We start from the raw sequence: 18,295 nt of genomic DNA on the forward strand, positions 1-18,295 counted from the left end.
TTCCAGCAAAAATATTAAAAAATTAATTAAAAAACCTGCAAATCTGCAAATAAAAGCAAGTGAGAGGACATTTGCCACATCTCTGGAGTAGCAACTCTTAAATTCTTGTTTTTATTTTACATATAATAGCCTGTATCACTTTATATCAATATTTCAGGTGTAGTATATGAATGTCATGTAAAATACTGCATGTTGTAAAGAATATATTTGTTATATGTGTATGACCCCGGGGGACGTTATTTGGAAAATAAGATATCTTACTAGTATCTTATCTTATCTTATCTGTAAATGACGTTGCGCACGATGTTGGTACGAATTCATTTTGCTATAGCGTTTTATGAAAAACAAATCAATGTGTTGATTGGTCAGCTCGATAAAAATATAGTTTTTTTTTTTGGTTTCATTGGGTTTGATAGGATTGGAAATTAAAAAAAAAAGAATCGATATTTAAAATACTAAAAATTATAACACCAAATTACCCCATTTTTACGCAAAATGTCATGTCCAATGTTCCATTTTGTGTGCAAAACATCTGAGTTTTTTTGTCATTCATATAGTATTGTTTTCTGATCATTGTAAAACATAACAAGAATATTGCTTTTGTTATAGTTATTTGCTTGTTAAAGCGAAATCAACATAACTGAAAATGTAAACCGAAAAAAGAAGTTAGAATTATCAAAAGCATAGCCGTTTTGTCACAACGTCCGCAAAACGGTAACTGATGTCATATGCTCGTGATTTAAAATTTATGTTATAATTGTTTGTTTCCGCGTTTGATTCGATTAAAAGTGTGAAATATTAGTTTTAATATATCCATGTATAAGAATAGAAAGTTTTAGTTAAAAATCAAATGTTGATCAAATGCGATTTAAAAAAAAAAAAACACCGCGATCATCGTTTTCGAGATCAATTTGTTTTTCACTAAAGATCGTCGTCTATCTACAGGTCTCAAATTTATATAAGAAAACAATATGATATTATCGTTAATTGAAAGCAGAAAAAATAGAGAAACCCCATTGCTAAATTATAACAAACAAAAGACATGCATAGTGCCACAAAATAAGGAAATGTGAAAAATATGACTTCCAAAAATTTTACTACTCTAGATAAAAAGCAAAGCGAAATATAATGAAAGGAGTATTATATATTTATACAAAAAGTATACAAAAATCAATTTTCAATTCAATATCTAATTTATGTTAAAAAAATATGTCTAAATTTTGATATTACTGTACATTGTATGCATTCATTAATGCGAACTGCTGGCAAAAAGGATAAATGTCAATTATGAAACTGAACGGCTGAAAACTGAAATATCCATTAAAAAACTAAATATGTGACCACTTGAACTCTCATTAGTAAAAACTATGCATTTTTTTTCTCGAAAAACCGAAATCAAATCAACAAAAACACCTATTAAATATAAGCTCACAAGTAAAAATATCGCGCGCAACGTCAGTACTATTGGCCTAATATCACATAAAATAAGGCTATCAAAACAATCTATCTTTTCTGCACGATGTAGATATTTGGCCTTTGTATTCCTGTCCCTCAAAAGGTCTTTAAGCCAAAGGGACTTTAGAAATTTCTTTAGTTTTGCACTGGTGATTTCATAATTTTACTCTTTGAATCAATATGGGATAAAGTAGCATGATCTCCTCGGGAGTAAGCGACCAAACCTTTTTTTCTAGGACTGATTGAACAGTTTTAAAAAGGGTTTATCTCTTTTTTTTGTTGCAAAAATATTGTCTAATGTTTTTAAAATATCATTTACTTCAATGTTACCAAGTGATAGCCTTCCTTCGTCAACTGTTTAGGAATACAAAAAATGCTATTTAGAGTCGATTATTCAGATAGTTTTGACAAGTGTCAAATTCATAATGTACTAATATGATATTCACATGACATCACCGTTCATGAAAGAACTTTGTTTCACCAAAAAGTGAGAAATAAACAAATAATAATGGTTGAGGAAGATTTTATGCGTCTATAACTTTACTCGTGTTCCTCAACTTTAATTCATCGGTGCACATCGATGCAAGATCATAACTACTGATATGAATTTTTGTTTGCGTGTAACGACTTCTAAAACAAACTGTAGAACGATATGAAATACACATCACGGCTTCCTTATTGATGGTTCAAAAGATAATGCGCATATGCACGGGGCAATTGGGTGAAGATAAACTTATCGCTAACTATAGAAACTAAAAGTTTCATAAACGATAAATACAACGCCATTTATATTGGACTAACATAAGTCTCGACAAAGTAATACTACGTGGTTTGACGGTATAATCAACCAGCTGTTGCATACGAGCAGATTTAAAAGTGTTGGGAGGGGAGGTCCAAACATTTGTAAGTGGCAAGCAAGTGTGAGAAATAGTGACAGTGTCCCCTTGACAGCTTGGTGTCCTAGGATCCTCCCCCAGTGTCATAGTCAACCAATTGGGTCTCTGTATAAAAGAACTCTTAATCACCATACGTCTACACACAAATTTTGACCACATCATAGATAACGTGACATTTTTGTATTATCTTTAGGTTAAGTTCTCGTTACGTGTATTACATATAATACTTCTATTTCATTTCGTGATATTAGAACTGCAATGGATTATTTTTTTGTTTCGTTTTTGTGTATTATTTCGTTGGCAAAAACTGAAGAGACTAAGCGGCTTTTGTTAAACGACCCAGATGTTATTGGCTCCAGATTATCTAATATAGAGAAATCCATGCAAGAGATGACAAGACTGACATCTCAATTGCAAACAGAATTTGGACAGGAAAAAGCTAAAATGCAGACTATTATCTTTCAGTTACAAACGGCTCTTACTCAAGTATTAAAAGGTAAAAATAACACTTAAATATACGATTTTATATTATACGCAGTTCTTTATGATGAAAGGATTAAGTACGTTACATCTTTAACATTGGCAACATTTATATGATCTGGTTCTGATGCAATTTTTCTTCACATCTTGCATTAACATTGTTTCAATCAAGCCCCCTGGTTTCTGTACAAACTATCTTGCATTAACATTGTTTCAATCAAGCCCCCTGGTTTCTTTACAAACTATCTTGCATTAACATTGTTTCAATCAAGACCCCTGGTTTCTGTACAAACTATCTTGCATTAACATTGTTTCAATCAAGCCCCCTGGTTTCTGTACAAACTATCTTGCATTAACATTGTTTCAATCAAGCCCCCTGGTTTCTGTACAAACTATCTTGCATTAACATTGTTTCAATCAAGCCCCCTGGTTTCTGTACAAACTATCTTGCATTAACATTGTTTCAATCAAGCCCCCTGGTTTCTTTACAAACTATCTTGCATTAACATTGTTTCAATCAAGCCCCCTGGTTTCTGTACAAACTATCTTGCATTAACATTGTTTCAATCAAGCCCCCTGGTTTCTGTACAAACTATCTTGCATTAACATTGTTTCAATCAAGCCCCCTGGTTTCTGTACAAACTATCTTGCATTAACATTGTTTCAATCAAGCCCCCTGGTTTCTGTACAAACTATCTTGCATTAACATTGTTTCAATCAAGCCCGCTGGTTTCTGTACAAACTATCTTGCATTAACATTGTTTCAATCAAGCCCGCTGGTTTCTTTACAAACTATCTTGCATTAACATTGTTTCAATCAAGCCCCTTGGTTTCTGTACAAACTATCTTGCATTAACATTGTTTCAATCAAGCCCGCTGGTTTCTTTACAAACTATCTTGCATTAACATTGTTTCAATCAAGCCCCCTGGTTTCTGTACAAACTATCTTGCATTAACATTGTTTCAATCAAGCCCGCTGGTTTCTTTACAAACTATCTTGCATTAACATTGTTTCAATCAAGCCCCCTGGTTTCTGTACAAACTATCTTGCATTAACATTGTTTCAATCAAGCCCGCTGGTTTCTTTACAAACTATCTTGCATTAACATTGTTTCAATCAAGCCCCCTGGTTTCTGTACAAACTATCTTGCATTAACATTGTTTCAATCAAGCCCCCTGTTTTCTTTACAAACTATCTTGCATTAACATTGTTTCAATCAAGCCCCCTGGTTTCTGTACAAACTATCTTGCATTAACATTGTTTCAATCAAGCCCCCTGGTTTCTGTACAAACTATCTTGCATTAACATTGTTTCAATCAAGCCCGCTGGTTTCTTTACAAACTATCTTGCATTAACATTGTTTCAATCAAGCCCCCTGGTTTCTGTACAAACTATCTTGCATTAACATTGTTTCAATCAAGCCCGCTGGTTTCTTTACAAACTATCTTGCATTAACATTGTTTCAATCAAGCCCCCTGTGTTTCACACAAGCCCGCTGGTTTCTTTATAAACTATCTTGCATTAACATTGTTTCAATCAAGCCCCCTGGTTTTTGTACAAACTATCTTGCATTAACATTGTTTCAATCAAGCCCGCTGGTTTCTTTACAAACTATCTTGCATTAACATTGTTTCAATCAAGCCCCCTGGTTTCTTTACAAACTATCTTGCATTAACATTGTTTCAATCAAGCCCCCTGGTTTCTGTACAAACTATCTTGCATTAACATTGTTTCAATCAAGCCCCCTGGTTTCTGTACAAACTATCTTGCATTAACATTGTTTCAATCAAGCCCCCTGGTTTCTGTACAAACTATCTTGCATTAACATTGTTTCAATCAAGCCCCCTGGTTTCTGTACAAACTATCTTGCATTAACATTGTTTCAATCAAGCCCCCTGGTTTCTGTACAAACTATCTTGCATTAACATTGTTTCAATCAAGCCCCCTGGTTTCTGTACAAACTATCTTGCATTAACATTGTTTCAATCAAGCCCCCTGGTTTCTGTACAAACTATCTTGCATTAACATTGTTTCAATCAAGCCCCCTGGTTTCTGTACAAACTATCTTGCATTAACATTGTTTCAATCAAGCCCCCTGGTTTCTGTACAAACTATCTTGCATTAACATTGTTTCAATCAAGCCCCTGGTTTCTGTACAAACTATCTTGCATTAACATTGTTTCAATCAAGCCCCCTGGTTTCTGTACAAACTATCTTGCACTGGTTTCTGTACAAACTATCTTGCATTAACATTGTTTCAATCAAGCCCCCTGGTTTCTGTACAAACTATCTTGCATTAACATTGTTTCAATCAAGCCCCCTGGTTTCTGTACAAACTATCTTGCATTAACATTGTTTCAATCAAGCCCCTGGTTTCTGTACAAACTATCTTGCATTAACATTGTTTCAATCAAGCCCCCTGGTTTCTGTACAAACTATCTTGCATTAACATTGTTTCAATCAAGCCCCCTGGTTTCTGTACAAACTATCTTGCATTAACATTGTTTCAATCAAGCCCCCTGGTTTCTGTACAAACTATCTTGCATTAACATTGTTTCAATCAAGCCCCCTGGTTTCTGTACAAACTATCTTGCATTAACATTGTTTCAATCAAGCCCCCTGGTTTCTGTACAAACTATCTTGCATTAACATTGTTTCAATCAAGCCCCCTGGTTTCTGTACAAACTATCTTGCATTAACATTGTTTCAATCAAGCCCCCTGGTTTCTGTACAAACTATCTTGCATTAACATTGTTTCAATCAAGCCCCCTGGTTTCTGTACAAACTATCTTGCATTAACATTGTTTCAATCAAGCCCTCTGGTTTCTGTACAAACTATCTTGCATTAACATTGTTTCAATCAAGCCCCCTGGTTTCTGTACAAACTATCTTGCATTAACATTGTTTCAACCAAGCCCCCTGGTTTCTGTACAAACTATCTTGCATTAACATTGTTTCAACCAAGCCCCCTGGTTTCTTTACAAACTATCTTGCATTAATATTGTTTCAATCAAGCCCCCTGGTTTCTGTACAAACTATCTTGCATTAGCATTGTTTCAATCAAGCCCCCTGGTTTCTGTACAAACTATCTTGCATCAAGCCCCCTGGTTTCTGTACAAACTATCTTGCATTCGCATTGTTTCAATCAAGCCCCCTGGTTTCTGTACAAACTATCTTGCATTAACATTGTTTCAATCAAGCCCCCTGGTTTCTGTACAAACTATCTTGCATTAACATTGTTTCAATCAAGCCCCCTGGTTTCTGTACAAACTATCTTGCATTAACATTGTTTCAATCAAGCCCGCTGGTTTCTGTACAAACTATCTTGCATTAACATTGTTTCAATCAAGCCCCCTGGTTTCTGTACAAACTATCTTGCATTAACATTGTTTCAATCAAGCCCCCTGGTTTCTGTACAAACTATCTTGCATTCGCATTGTTTCAATCAAGCCCCCTGGTTTCTGTACAAACTATCTTGCATTCGCATTGTTTCAATCAAGCCCCCTGGTTTCTGTACAAACTATCTTGCATTAACATTGTTTCAATCAAGCCCCCTGGTTTCTGTACAAACTATCTTGCATTCGCATTGTTTCAATCAAGCCCCCTGGTTTCTGTACAAACTATCTTGCATTCGCATTGTTTCAATCAAGCCCCCTGGTTTCTGTACAAACTATCTTGCATTCGCATTGTTTCAATCAAGCCCCCTGGTTTCTGTACAAACTATCTTGCATTCGCATTGTTTCAATCAAGCCCCCTGGTTTCTGTGCAAACTATCTTGCATTAACATTGTTTCAATCAAGCCCCCTGGTTTCTGTACAAACTATCTTGCATTCGCATTGTTTCAATCAAGCCCCCTGGTTTCTGTACAAACTATCTTGCATTCGCATTGTTTCAATCAAGCCCCCTGGTTTCTGTACAAACTATCTTGCATTAGCATTGTTTCAATCAAGCCCCCTGGTTTTTGTACAAACTATCTTGCATTAGCATTGTTTCAATCAAGCCCCCTGGTTTCTGTACTAACTATCTTGCATTAACATTGTTTCAATCAAGCCCCCTGGTTTCTGTACAAACTATCTTGCATTAACATTGCTTCAATCAAGCCCCCTGGTTTCTGTACAAACTATCTTGCATTAACATTGTTTCAATCAAGCCCCCTGGTTTCTTTACAAACTATCTTGCATTAACACTTTAAACTCTAGCTCCCTGGATTTGTATTATTTTAACCTATTCTTTATTATCATCAATTCGATTGCGTCATCCAATTATCACGTTGCATGCCGATTGGATTTCAAAACGTTCTTCTGTTGTGAGTATTTTAAGAATTGTTTTCCTTTTTTGGAAGACAAAATAAACAATTGGGGCTAGCTTCACGTTTAGTGGGAAATATTTCCTGTATATTTAGAATGAGAACAAATTAACAATTTATCAAATGGATAGGTTTTGCAAATTGAGTATACCGGGAAAATTGGAGTGTCACTGGAAAAGGGGCATATTGGAAAGGGACTGATATTTTGCCTTGCAAGAGGTCATTTACGAACTCCTAAAAAATGTGTTGCCCGGCATCTAATACATGCAGAATGCATGACAGTGTTCCCCACAAGAGGCCTTGAAATCAACAATCTGACAAGACATGACTGCTTATTTATATATTCAGCACAGCCAAACGGACACATCTCCTTAATAAATATGACTTTTACTATCAAATGGAAAAAGTTTGGATCAGACATATTGCCTTTTAAAGCTTTGTTTGGATCAGACATATTGCCGTGTAAAACTTCGTCCTGATGAGACCAGATGAGAGCTTAGTATGTATGAGACATTTTATCGTGTGAAGCTACGATATCTACCTGGGTGGTACATCTTGTCGTGCAACGATTCTTGGGATGACACATACTGCCGTGTAAAACTTAAGTTTGATGAAGCATCTTGCCGTGTAAAGCTTTATTTGGATGAGAAAAATGGTATGATACTTTTGTGCCAATAAAAAGCCATCAAACGAAGTATCGTACAAACAACACAATTTTGTGAAAGGGGAAAGGTGAGGGAAAACACCTGTCTAGTACACAGAAACTTAATTGGAGATTAAGGACCTTACTAAATGTGTAGAACAGGCAGTTCGTGAATAAATTGCACTAAAATATTTTTCAATTCAAGTGAATATCAAATTTTATGTTGTTTTCTTTGATTTATAAAAGTATGAGTTTTGCTCATTGTTGAGGGTGACCTATAGTTGCTTGCATCTACGTCATTTGGTATTTAAATAAGTTGGCAATCATACCACATCTTATTTTGGTTTGGGGATGGAGTGGTTCGAAGATATTCTACCAACATTGTTGAAAAATTGGAGAACTTTGATTTCATTTAAATGTTTTAAAAATTTATCAACATAAAACCTTTTATGATTATTGTATACAATGGGTGAGCTAATAACAGGAGATGTGGATTCTACATCGATCACATGCTTTGAAGGATAAAACTATTAAGATATAAGCAAACACTGCCCTCTGATGGAATTTCTGACTTGAGACAATCAAGTAAACATATACTTGGGTTCTTCTCTCTCTACATTGGACACCTAAATTACTCAAATTCATATCGGCTATGAAAAATAATAGTTTACAGTTATCACTTTATTACGTTCATCAGAACTAAAGAACAAATAAGAGAACAAGGAGCTTCCCTTTTCTAATGGTGTAAATAAGAAGTGCATTACATAGATGAAAATATTTGATCCTACTAACAAAATGATGAACTGCTTCTTTCAGATCAAGGATCTGTATATGTGAGATGGGGGAGAAAGCAGTGTTCTGCCTTAAACACTGTGTTAGTATATACAGGTACTTTTTATTCTTTCTTATATATTGAATCGAACATTTTTTCTGCACTCTAAATCAACCTTCTTTGATCTTTGAGACATTTTCAAAAACATCAAAAATATTTTACTAGTATTCATTTTATTAATTTTTTTTTGATGTTGTTCTTTGAAAATAGGAAAACAAACATTGAAATCATATTCATCCATTTTAAGAAAAATATATACAAATGTTCGCCAATGTTTTGTAACAAGAGTAATATTTTAAGTATAAAAAACTTTCTACATTATTTCAGGATTTGCTACTGGACAAGAATATAGTCGTGGAACCTATTATGGTGGTCCTGCAAATTATCTTTGCCTTCCAAATAATCCTGAACTCAGTAACATAACGGGTCCCGGAAGAAGTGTATTGTATGGCACAGAGTTTGAACATGGAGACTACTTTAAAAAAGGTGCTGATCAAGAAGATGTGCCATGTGCCCTTTGCAGAAGTGAAAATACGTCGGCAACAGTGATGATCCCAGGTAGACAGACCTGTTATCGTGGCTGGAAAATGGAATATCATGGTATCTTGGGCTCGAATGCTTATGAATATAAAGCTTCATCTTATATTTGTGTTGACAGCGACCCAGAGTGTGTACAAGGAGGTGAAAGGAACAACAATGAAAACCTGATTTATCCAACAACTGCAAAATGTGGTTCATTACCTTGTCCTCCATATGGTAATAATCTTTTGATCAACTGTGTTGTTTGTTCTAAATAAAAATTAGAATTTATTTATTAACTTTTCTTATTTCTTAAAACAGCAAATTTTTAAATCTTATATATTTCTGTCCTATATCAAATTGTTAGACTTATTCACAAACTATGAATTAACACAACAACCATATATAGATATAGGAAGATGTGGTATGAGTGCCAATGAGACAACTCTCCATCCAAGTAACAATTTATAAAAGTAAACCATTATAGGTCAAGGTACGGCCTTCAACACGGAGCATTAGCTCACACTGAACAGCAAGCTATAAAGGGCCCCAAAAATTACTAGTGTAAAACCATTCAAACGGGAAAACCAAAGGTCTAATCTATATAAAAACGAGAAACGAGAAACGCGTATGAACTACATAAACAGACGAAAAATACTGTACATCAGATTCCTGACTTAGGACAGGTATGTCTTTATTAATATCACTAAACAAATCTGCTAAAAGGTTTAATCCAATTTTCCACTGGATGTTAGATAAAAACACCAATCAAAAAATCTTTTAAATTCACAATTTGGCATTGGTGACAATTTTTCTGATCTGTTTTAGTGTTTTAGTAATACAGGAGTTCTGTACAAGTGCTTTTTTTTCCATTGAACAGGACTTGTGACAAATTTTACCAGGTGTCACATTGTGCATATAACCTGGTCTAACAAACATTTCCATAAGACGGACAACTCTTAACAGTATGCACTCCATGAAACCTTAATCCATTTTCCTATATGGTCTATATATCATGGGTACTGCTGGAATCATTTGTTCTACCGAATTTTATAAAGAACCTATATATTATGGAGATGGATCTTCTTTCTATAACTGACATTTATAAACACGTTTTACAGGATCTCAATATTGACGACTTCAAGTCTTAACCTCCTGATTGCACCTGTGCTTGTTCCCCATTCATATATAATCCAAGTGGCCGCGTTATTACTGGTGACCTACACATTGTCAATAACACTTCTCTGCGAAATATATTATCCAAAGGCCCGAAAATATCGTGAGCCTAAATCCATCAATTGGAAACACAACTTCAAAATACTGATGGATTCAGTCGATGATTATGCTAAACAATGGATTACAGATAAAATCCTATACAGACATTGTTTTTGCGTGTAAATCACATTACACAAACTTATTGATAAATGATACATTTTCACTTCGAAACTGAACATATACCCCCACGACACTTACCAAGGAGAATATCCTGGATAACCATAGGTCTGTTATATGTCCCTTTGAAATTTCAACCAAAGATGAAGAACAGGATATTCCTTCACTGTATTGGATATACCTGAATTACATAAGTCTTTTTACAAACAACGTTATATTGCGGGGTATTTAAAGTGCCCCACGAAACAAAGCCAAGCTTTAAAATTATTGTGAAACTACCTATTCTAGAGGCGGCATGAATCAGTTGTGGATACTAAACAAATTCCAAAGATCTGTTTTAGAGTACATACAATCTAAGACTCTTTCATCTTGCAATAGTATTAAAACATTTGACTTTTCTACACTTTTAACAAGTATTCCTCATAAAATCTAAAAGAGTTGGTCCTACTTTAATTTGTTTTATAAAAAAGAATGGCCAACGTCGATATAAGTACCTTGTCTTAAGGAGGGATAAATTGTACTTTTTAAGAAATCTCTGATTCAAACAAAAAATTCTCTGAAACTGACATTATCAAGATGCTTGATTTCTTGATTGACAATATATTTGTAACGTGAGGAGAACGTGTTTTTTCAACAACAAATCGGCATTCCCATGAAAACTATATAGATGATGTCCTCTCACTGTATAGTTCAAAGTTTCGTGACTATGTTGAACGCATCTATGCCAACGAACTAGAAATAAAGGCTACAACAGATACAATTAAGTCTGTATCATATCTTGACTTATATCTAGAAATTGACAATGAGGGTCGGTTGAGAACAAAACTTTACGACAAAAGAGATGATTTCTGCTTCCAAATTGTGAACTTTCCATTTCTATGTAGCAACATTGCAGCAGCGCCTGCGTATGGAGTATATATCTCACAGTTGATACAATATTCAAAGACTTGCGTTTCCAATCATGATGTCCTTGATAGAGTGTTTCTGCTCACAAGGAAGCTATTAAACCAAGAGTTGTAAGTGGTGAAATTGAAATCATCCCTTCGAAAATTACGAGTTGGTTGGCCGTTCTGGAATATATGTTACATATATATGACGACTGATATGTTTCAATAGTTGTAACCACAATTACGTCCTCCTTTTCCCCGAATGTGACCTATCGAACATGACTTATCACCCAGTTTGTACTTACATGAGCAACACGCCGGGTGCCACACGTGGAGCAGGATCTATGTGCATATTAAACAAAGGACACAGATGAATTCATGACAAAATTGTGTTTTGGTGATGGTGATGTGTTTGTAGACCTTACTTTACTGAACATTCTTGCTGCTTACAATTATCTCTATCTATAATGAACTTGGCCCAGTAGTAACAGTGGAAAATATTTTGTAAAAATTTACAAAAATTTACAAAATTTATGAAAATTGTAAAAAATTTACTATAAAGGGCAATAACTCCTTAAGGGGTCAATTGACAATTTTGGTCATGTTGACTTATTTATAGATCTTACTTTGCTGTGCATTATTGCTGTTTACAGTTTATCTCTATCTATAATAATATTCAAGATATATATCAATAACCAAAAGCTGCAAAGTTTTCTTAAAATTACCAATTCAGGGGCAGCATCCCCACAACGTGTTGCCTGATTGGTCTGAAAATTTCAGGGCAGATAGATCTTGACCTAATGAACAATTTTATCCTGTCAGATTTGCTCTTAATGCTTTGGTTTCAGAGATATGAGCCAAAAACTGCATTTTACCCTATGTACTATTTTTTAGCCATGTCGGCCATCTTGGTTCGCGGGCGGGGTCATCGGACACATTTTTTAAACTAAATACCCTAATGATGATTGTGGACAAGTTTGGTTAAATTTGTCTTAGTAGTTTCAGAGGAGAAGATTTTGGTAAAAGATTACAAAAATTTACAAAAAATGGTTAAAAATTGACTATAACGGGCAATAACTACTTAAGGGGTCAACTGACCATTTTGGTCAAGTTGACTTATTTGTAGATCTTACTTTGCTGAACATTATTGCTGTTTACAGTTTATCTCTATCTATAATAATATTCAAGATAATAACCAAAAACGGCAAAATTTCCTTTAAATTACCAATTCAGGGGCAGCAACCCAACAACGGGTTGTCAGATTCAACTGAAAATTTCAGGGCAGATATATCTTGACCAAATTTTTGAAAAATTTTACCCCTGTCAGATTTGCTCTAAATGCTTTGGTTTCAGAGATATAAGCCAAAATCTACATTTTACCCCCATGTTCTATTTTTAGCCATGGCGGCCATCTTGGTTGATTGGCCGAATCACCGGACACATTTTTTAAACTAGATACCCCAATGATGATTGTGGCCAAGTTTGGTCAAATTTGGCCCAGTAGTTTCAGAGAAGATTTTTGTAAAAGTTTACGGACGACGGACGCAAGACGCAGGACGACGGACGACGGACGCCAAGTGATGAGAAAGGCTCACTTGGCCCTTTGGGCCAGGTGAGCTAAAAATAAAAAGATGTGGTATGATTGCAATTGAGACAACTATCCGCCAAAGTTCAAATGAAGTGGATGCAAGCAATTATAGGCAACCGTACGGCCTTTAACAATGAGAAAAAACCATACCGTATAGTCGGCTGTAAAAGGCACCAACAGCTAAATGTGAAACATTTCAATTTTGAAAACTAACGGCCTAATTTATAACAAAACAATTTACGAAAAACAAATATGACAGACATGAACCAACGACAACAACTGAGCTACAGGCTCCTGACTTGGACAGGCACATAAAGCATGTGGAGGGGTTAAACAGGTTTGTGAGCGATCAACCCTCTACTAACCTGGGACAGTGGTGTAACAGCACAACATAAGAACAACCTGTAACAAGAGTGCACACAATGAAATGTCTTGCCTATTTTACTTATGATTGGATTAACGTTGAAAGTCTGTAATATGAAGGTTTTACTACAAGTGTCACATAAACTTAACATTATCAATGATCCATGAAAATAAAGTCATAGTCGGATGTACCATGCTAGACAGACATGTATACCGAACAATCATTTCATACACCAAATATAGTAGTCCTATCACTTAAAGTACATGAGAAACAGATCAAACCACAGAACCTTAACACTGACCAATGACCCATGAACATGAGGTCAAGGTAATATGAACTCTGCCAGACAGACATGTACACCTTACAATCATTCCATACACCAAATATAGTTGACCTATTGTTTATAGTAACTGATAAACTGACATAACAACAAAAACCTGAACTATGCAAAATGAGGTCAATGTCATATGAAACCTGCCACACAGACATGTACTCCTTACAATCAATCATTCCATAACCAAATATACTCGATATGTTGCTTATAGTACCTGAGAAATAGACCAAACCACAAAAACTAAACATTGTTCAATGAACCATGAAAAATGAGGTCAAGGTCAGATGAAACCTGCTAGTCCAACATGTACATCTTACAATCATTCTTAATTGATCTATTGCTGATAGTATCTGAGAACTAGACCAAACCACAAAATAAAAATGTTCAATGAACCATGAAAATGAGGTAAAGGTCAGATGAGACCTGCCAGTTGGACATGTACACTTATACAATCATTCCATACACCAAATATTCTTGACCTATTGCTTTTAGTATCTTAGAAATAGACCAAACATTGTCCAACAAACCATTAAATTGAGGTCAAGGTCAGATGAAACCTGCCAGTTGGACACATAGACCTTGCAAGGAACCCATATACCAAATATAGTTATCCTATTACTCATAAGAGAGTATTTAACTTTAAAAAAAAACAGTATTTTTTTCAAGCAGTCACTGAACTGTAAAAATGAGGTCAAGGACGACGAACATATGACAGATGGAAACTTCGTAACATAAGGTATATGTATATAATGTTTGAAGCATCCACGTCTTCTAGCCTCTGAAATATAAAGCTTTATACAAATAGTTTACGCCGTCACCGCTACCGTATTGTAATCCCTATGCCACTTTTGTGGCAGGCGAGATAAAAATCAGTTGCAATTGGCCTATAACTCATAAAATTGGTACGAGGCGCAAACACAACTAACATTAAAACAATAGACACAAAGCACCGAAATAAGAGTACTCAAAGTTACTGAAAGCTAGTTCAAAGCTTGCAGTTCCAATTACAACTAATAAATAAATCATTTTCTCCCAAACTAATTAAAAATATCAACCATTACACGTCCAATGGATTTAGTATAAGGCGTCATAAACGGTCTAAGAAACGCATGACCTTGTGCAATGCTTAAAAATATAAGTAAACAGTATCAACATAATGTAGGTCGATATATAGCAATATATATTTAGGTATGTTTTAATCTTTCAAATACAAAATCAATGTTTATACAAATAAAAACAATATTCAGAGATTTTAATACTGTGTTTAATTGATATCCTTTAAGAATAAGTTTATTCAAAGAATTAATTAGTTTACATGGATAGTATCTAAATTTACTGGCTTCATATACAAAATAGTTTATTTCAGGATTTGGTAGGTATCTTAATCAGTTTAATAATCTTTTTTGAAATTTGACTGAAAAAGTTCAATAACATTTAAAGTACATGCACTAAATATGTTTGATGCAGTTTTAGCCCAGATAAGTCAAAAGATTACAACATTTCTAATTCAAGATTGTAGTAAAATCTAGTGCTTTCATACTATTAAGATACAGTGTTAGTTCATCCAAGTAATATTCCTATGACTGTACATAGGGAAAAGTAAATATTTTTAAATATTCAATCATCTTTAACTCTCTTTAAAGAAGGATAAACTAGGTCAAAGAATATAATGTATAAATGTATGTAAAAATGTTTGGCATTTTTGGTGTTATATTATTAAAGTTGTATTTTTCTGATTTCATGCTATGTTCACAAACCTTTTAACCAATGGCATGTGACTATAGAAGGCATTATATGTCCATTTGACATGTATTTCACAAAAGTCATGGAGATGTATGATTAATCTGAAAATGTATCACACTTGCAGTATTTACTTCAATAAAGCTTATTATTGAATACTACAAACTAACTATTTTTGAAGTTTTGTTTATGAAGTTAACAATTGTTTAGGTTTTTTTTTCATTGTAAGTTGTAATAGGGTAAAATATACATTATCAAGCAGCTGTCACAATGAAAGTAAACTGGGTTGTTATAACATTCATTAGTGTCAATATTAAATTGATTGATTGATGTGTGTTTAATATGCCACTTTCAGCACTATTGTGCTATTTTGTGGCACAGTTTTTAATGTCATGAGAAAGGAAAAGACTCACAACCTTAACTCATTCGACCCCAAGAGATTTCTGGAAAATCAGGCATTTTCGAAAATTTGCAAACATATGCAAATTAGTATACTCTTGATGCTGTAACTGATGCTGATCTATTAAACTATGTATTGAGATTTAGAGGCGGATGGCATGTGTGGGGTGGGGTTTTGTGGGGTGAGGTGGGAGGTGGTATATTTTCTGGTGGGTTTGAACCCACCCCTACTGAAAAATGGTCATTTTCAGTCTATTTTTCGATTTTAATACGACCTTGAGAGGTGAACATTGACCAAACTGTGTTTCTTTGTCATTCAAGTATTACCTTATAGTTACAGCAGCCTATCCATACTGACTGGAAGTAAATGTGACTTGAGTGTCTTGCTGGGGAATTATTATTGGCAAGCCAGGTCTGCCTAAATGTCCCTTTTTAAAGATTTCTGACAAAACGGTGACCTTGATTTTACAGACCAGATTGTGTTCCTGTACCACTACACCTATGCATGTATTTATGATAATAGTTTATACCTACAGCCCATACCAGTAACGAAGTGGCCATCAAAAGACTCCCACCCCCACCTGATTTTGGCTACTTTTTACGTTTTTCCGATTTTAAACTCTAAAAAGGCCATTAAAGTTGTCATATTTGCATAAACACACATCTGAGAAGAGTTTATGGACCATGAATTGCATGGTTGAAGTCCCTGCTGTCAAGACAGTACAGCTGGGGTAGTTCTAAAAAAGTATGGAGGGTCTACGGGCCATCAAAGAATGGTAGTTGCCATCACGGTTACAGGCGGGATTGGGGGCGAAGGGGTTAAGATAGGAAAACTGACAATCCTAGTCAATTAAGATTGAAGTTGAGAGTACCTGCCATGTGCGGGTTTAGAACCCACAAGCTCAGTGTTGACAGGCTAGTGAAACAGACATTTGACTACTTAATTAGATCAATATTAAAGCAAATAAAGGTTATAACTCACGAAAAGTAAAAATAAGTATTATTATTAAAGTTGACCTCCATTTTGTCATGAGTATTTGATCAAATATCAAAATTTGAAAAGCTTGGGTTGAAATGTTTTCAACTTATTTGCATGGAATAACTTTATTTGCCATTTTCAAATCAGGACCACAACTCCTGAACAGCAAAAGTAAATTTTGTCAAAATCAAACTTTCCCTAAATTTTGTTATTAGTAACAACATACTAAATTTTGAAAAGTATTGGTTAAACACTCTCTTGGTATTGCACACAAACAATATAAAATACAATGTTCCATTCATCTAAGGATGATAACTCCTGGACGGCAACAGTGAGAATCATCAATATTGATCTTGACACCAATCATGTTTTTTTCATGAATTGATTTCAAATTACGTGTTTGAGAAATGCTAAAAAGAATTAAAATAAATTTCACTATGAAATCAAGCAAAAACATACATTTACTCAATCTTGCAGTGGCGTAGCTAGGCCATTTTTAAGTGTACGCCCGAACCTCATCTAGGGGTTTGAGGTCCAGAACAGAAGACCTCCTGGTTGGTGTCGTAACCCCCCGGATGTTCACGAGTTAGTGAGAAAGAAATGCCAATATCTGTCATTAAAACTCATCAATAGCAACATACTTGGTCGGTTAAGAATAAAACTTTACGACAAAGGAGATGATTTCAGTCTCCAATTCTGAAATTTTCTTGCTATGTAGCAACATTCCAGCAGCACCTGCATATGGAGTATATACCTGCCAGTTGATAAGATATTCCAGAGCTTGCATTTCCTATCATCATTTCCTTGATAGATAGTGGATGCTTACAAGGAAGCTACTGAACCAAGAGTTCCAAATGGTGAAGTTGAAATCATCCCTTCGAAAATTTTACGTTCGACATAACGAGTAGGTTAATGACGACTGATATGTTCCAATTGTTGATATTACCACAATCCCGTCCTATTTTCCTCTAATGGGATCTACCGAATTAGACTTATCACTGGGTTTGCACACGTGGAGTAGAATTTCCTTACCCTTCCGAAGCACCTGAGATCACCCCAAGGTTTTGGTGGGGTCCGTGTTGTTAAGTCTTATGTTTCTATGTTGTGTTTTGTATACTGTTGTTTGCCTTTTCATAGTTTTTCGTTTTTGCCATGGTATTGTCAGTTTGTTTTCAACTGATGAGTTTGAATATCCCTTTTGCGTCTCTTTTAGAGTCTAATTTGTTTTTTTACAGTTAAATTTATTCATTGTATTGATTTGGAATATAATGGTAATGCATTTAAGAGAAAAATTGCCCAAAACAGTTGCTTAATAATATGTTTAAAAGCAATCTAAAACGTATATCTATATTTACTCGCATGCTCATATCTTATGAGTATAACGAAATCAGAGATATATCTTTTAATTAGATTGGTTTAAAAGGAGATGTGGGTTAAACAATCAATCGACAAAAAAATCAAAACTTTATATAGAGATAGT

General features: G+C 34.7%; 1 protein-coding gene across 1 annotated transcript; it reads left to right on the forward strand.

Annotated features, from left to right (window-relative positions):
- The first annotated feature begins 2,318 nt into the window (after positions 1-2,318).
- On the forward strand, positions 2,319-10,267 carry LOC127737859 (uncharacterized). Its single transcript, XM_052248812.1, has 4 exons — positions 2,319-2,847; positions 8,598-8,669; positions 8,941-9,369; positions 10,254-10,267. Exons 1-4 carry the CDS (start codon positions 2,610-2,612, stop codon positions 10,265-10,267), a joined length of 753 nt encoding a protein of 250 aa, XP_052104772.1. The 5' UTR covers positions 2,319-2,609.
- Positions 10,268-18,295: the final 8,028 nt, after the last annotated feature.

The sequence above is a fragment of the Mytilus californianus genome, unplaced genomic scaffold (genome assembly GCF_021869535.1).
Source record: "Mytilus californianus isolate M0D057914Y unplaced genomic scaffold, xbMytCali1.0.p SCAF_1, whole genome shotgun sequence".
In the NCBI taxonomy this organism is placed as follows: domain Eukaryota; kingdom Metazoa; phylum Mollusca; class Bivalvia; order Mytilida; family Mytilidae; genus Mytilus; species Mytilus californianus.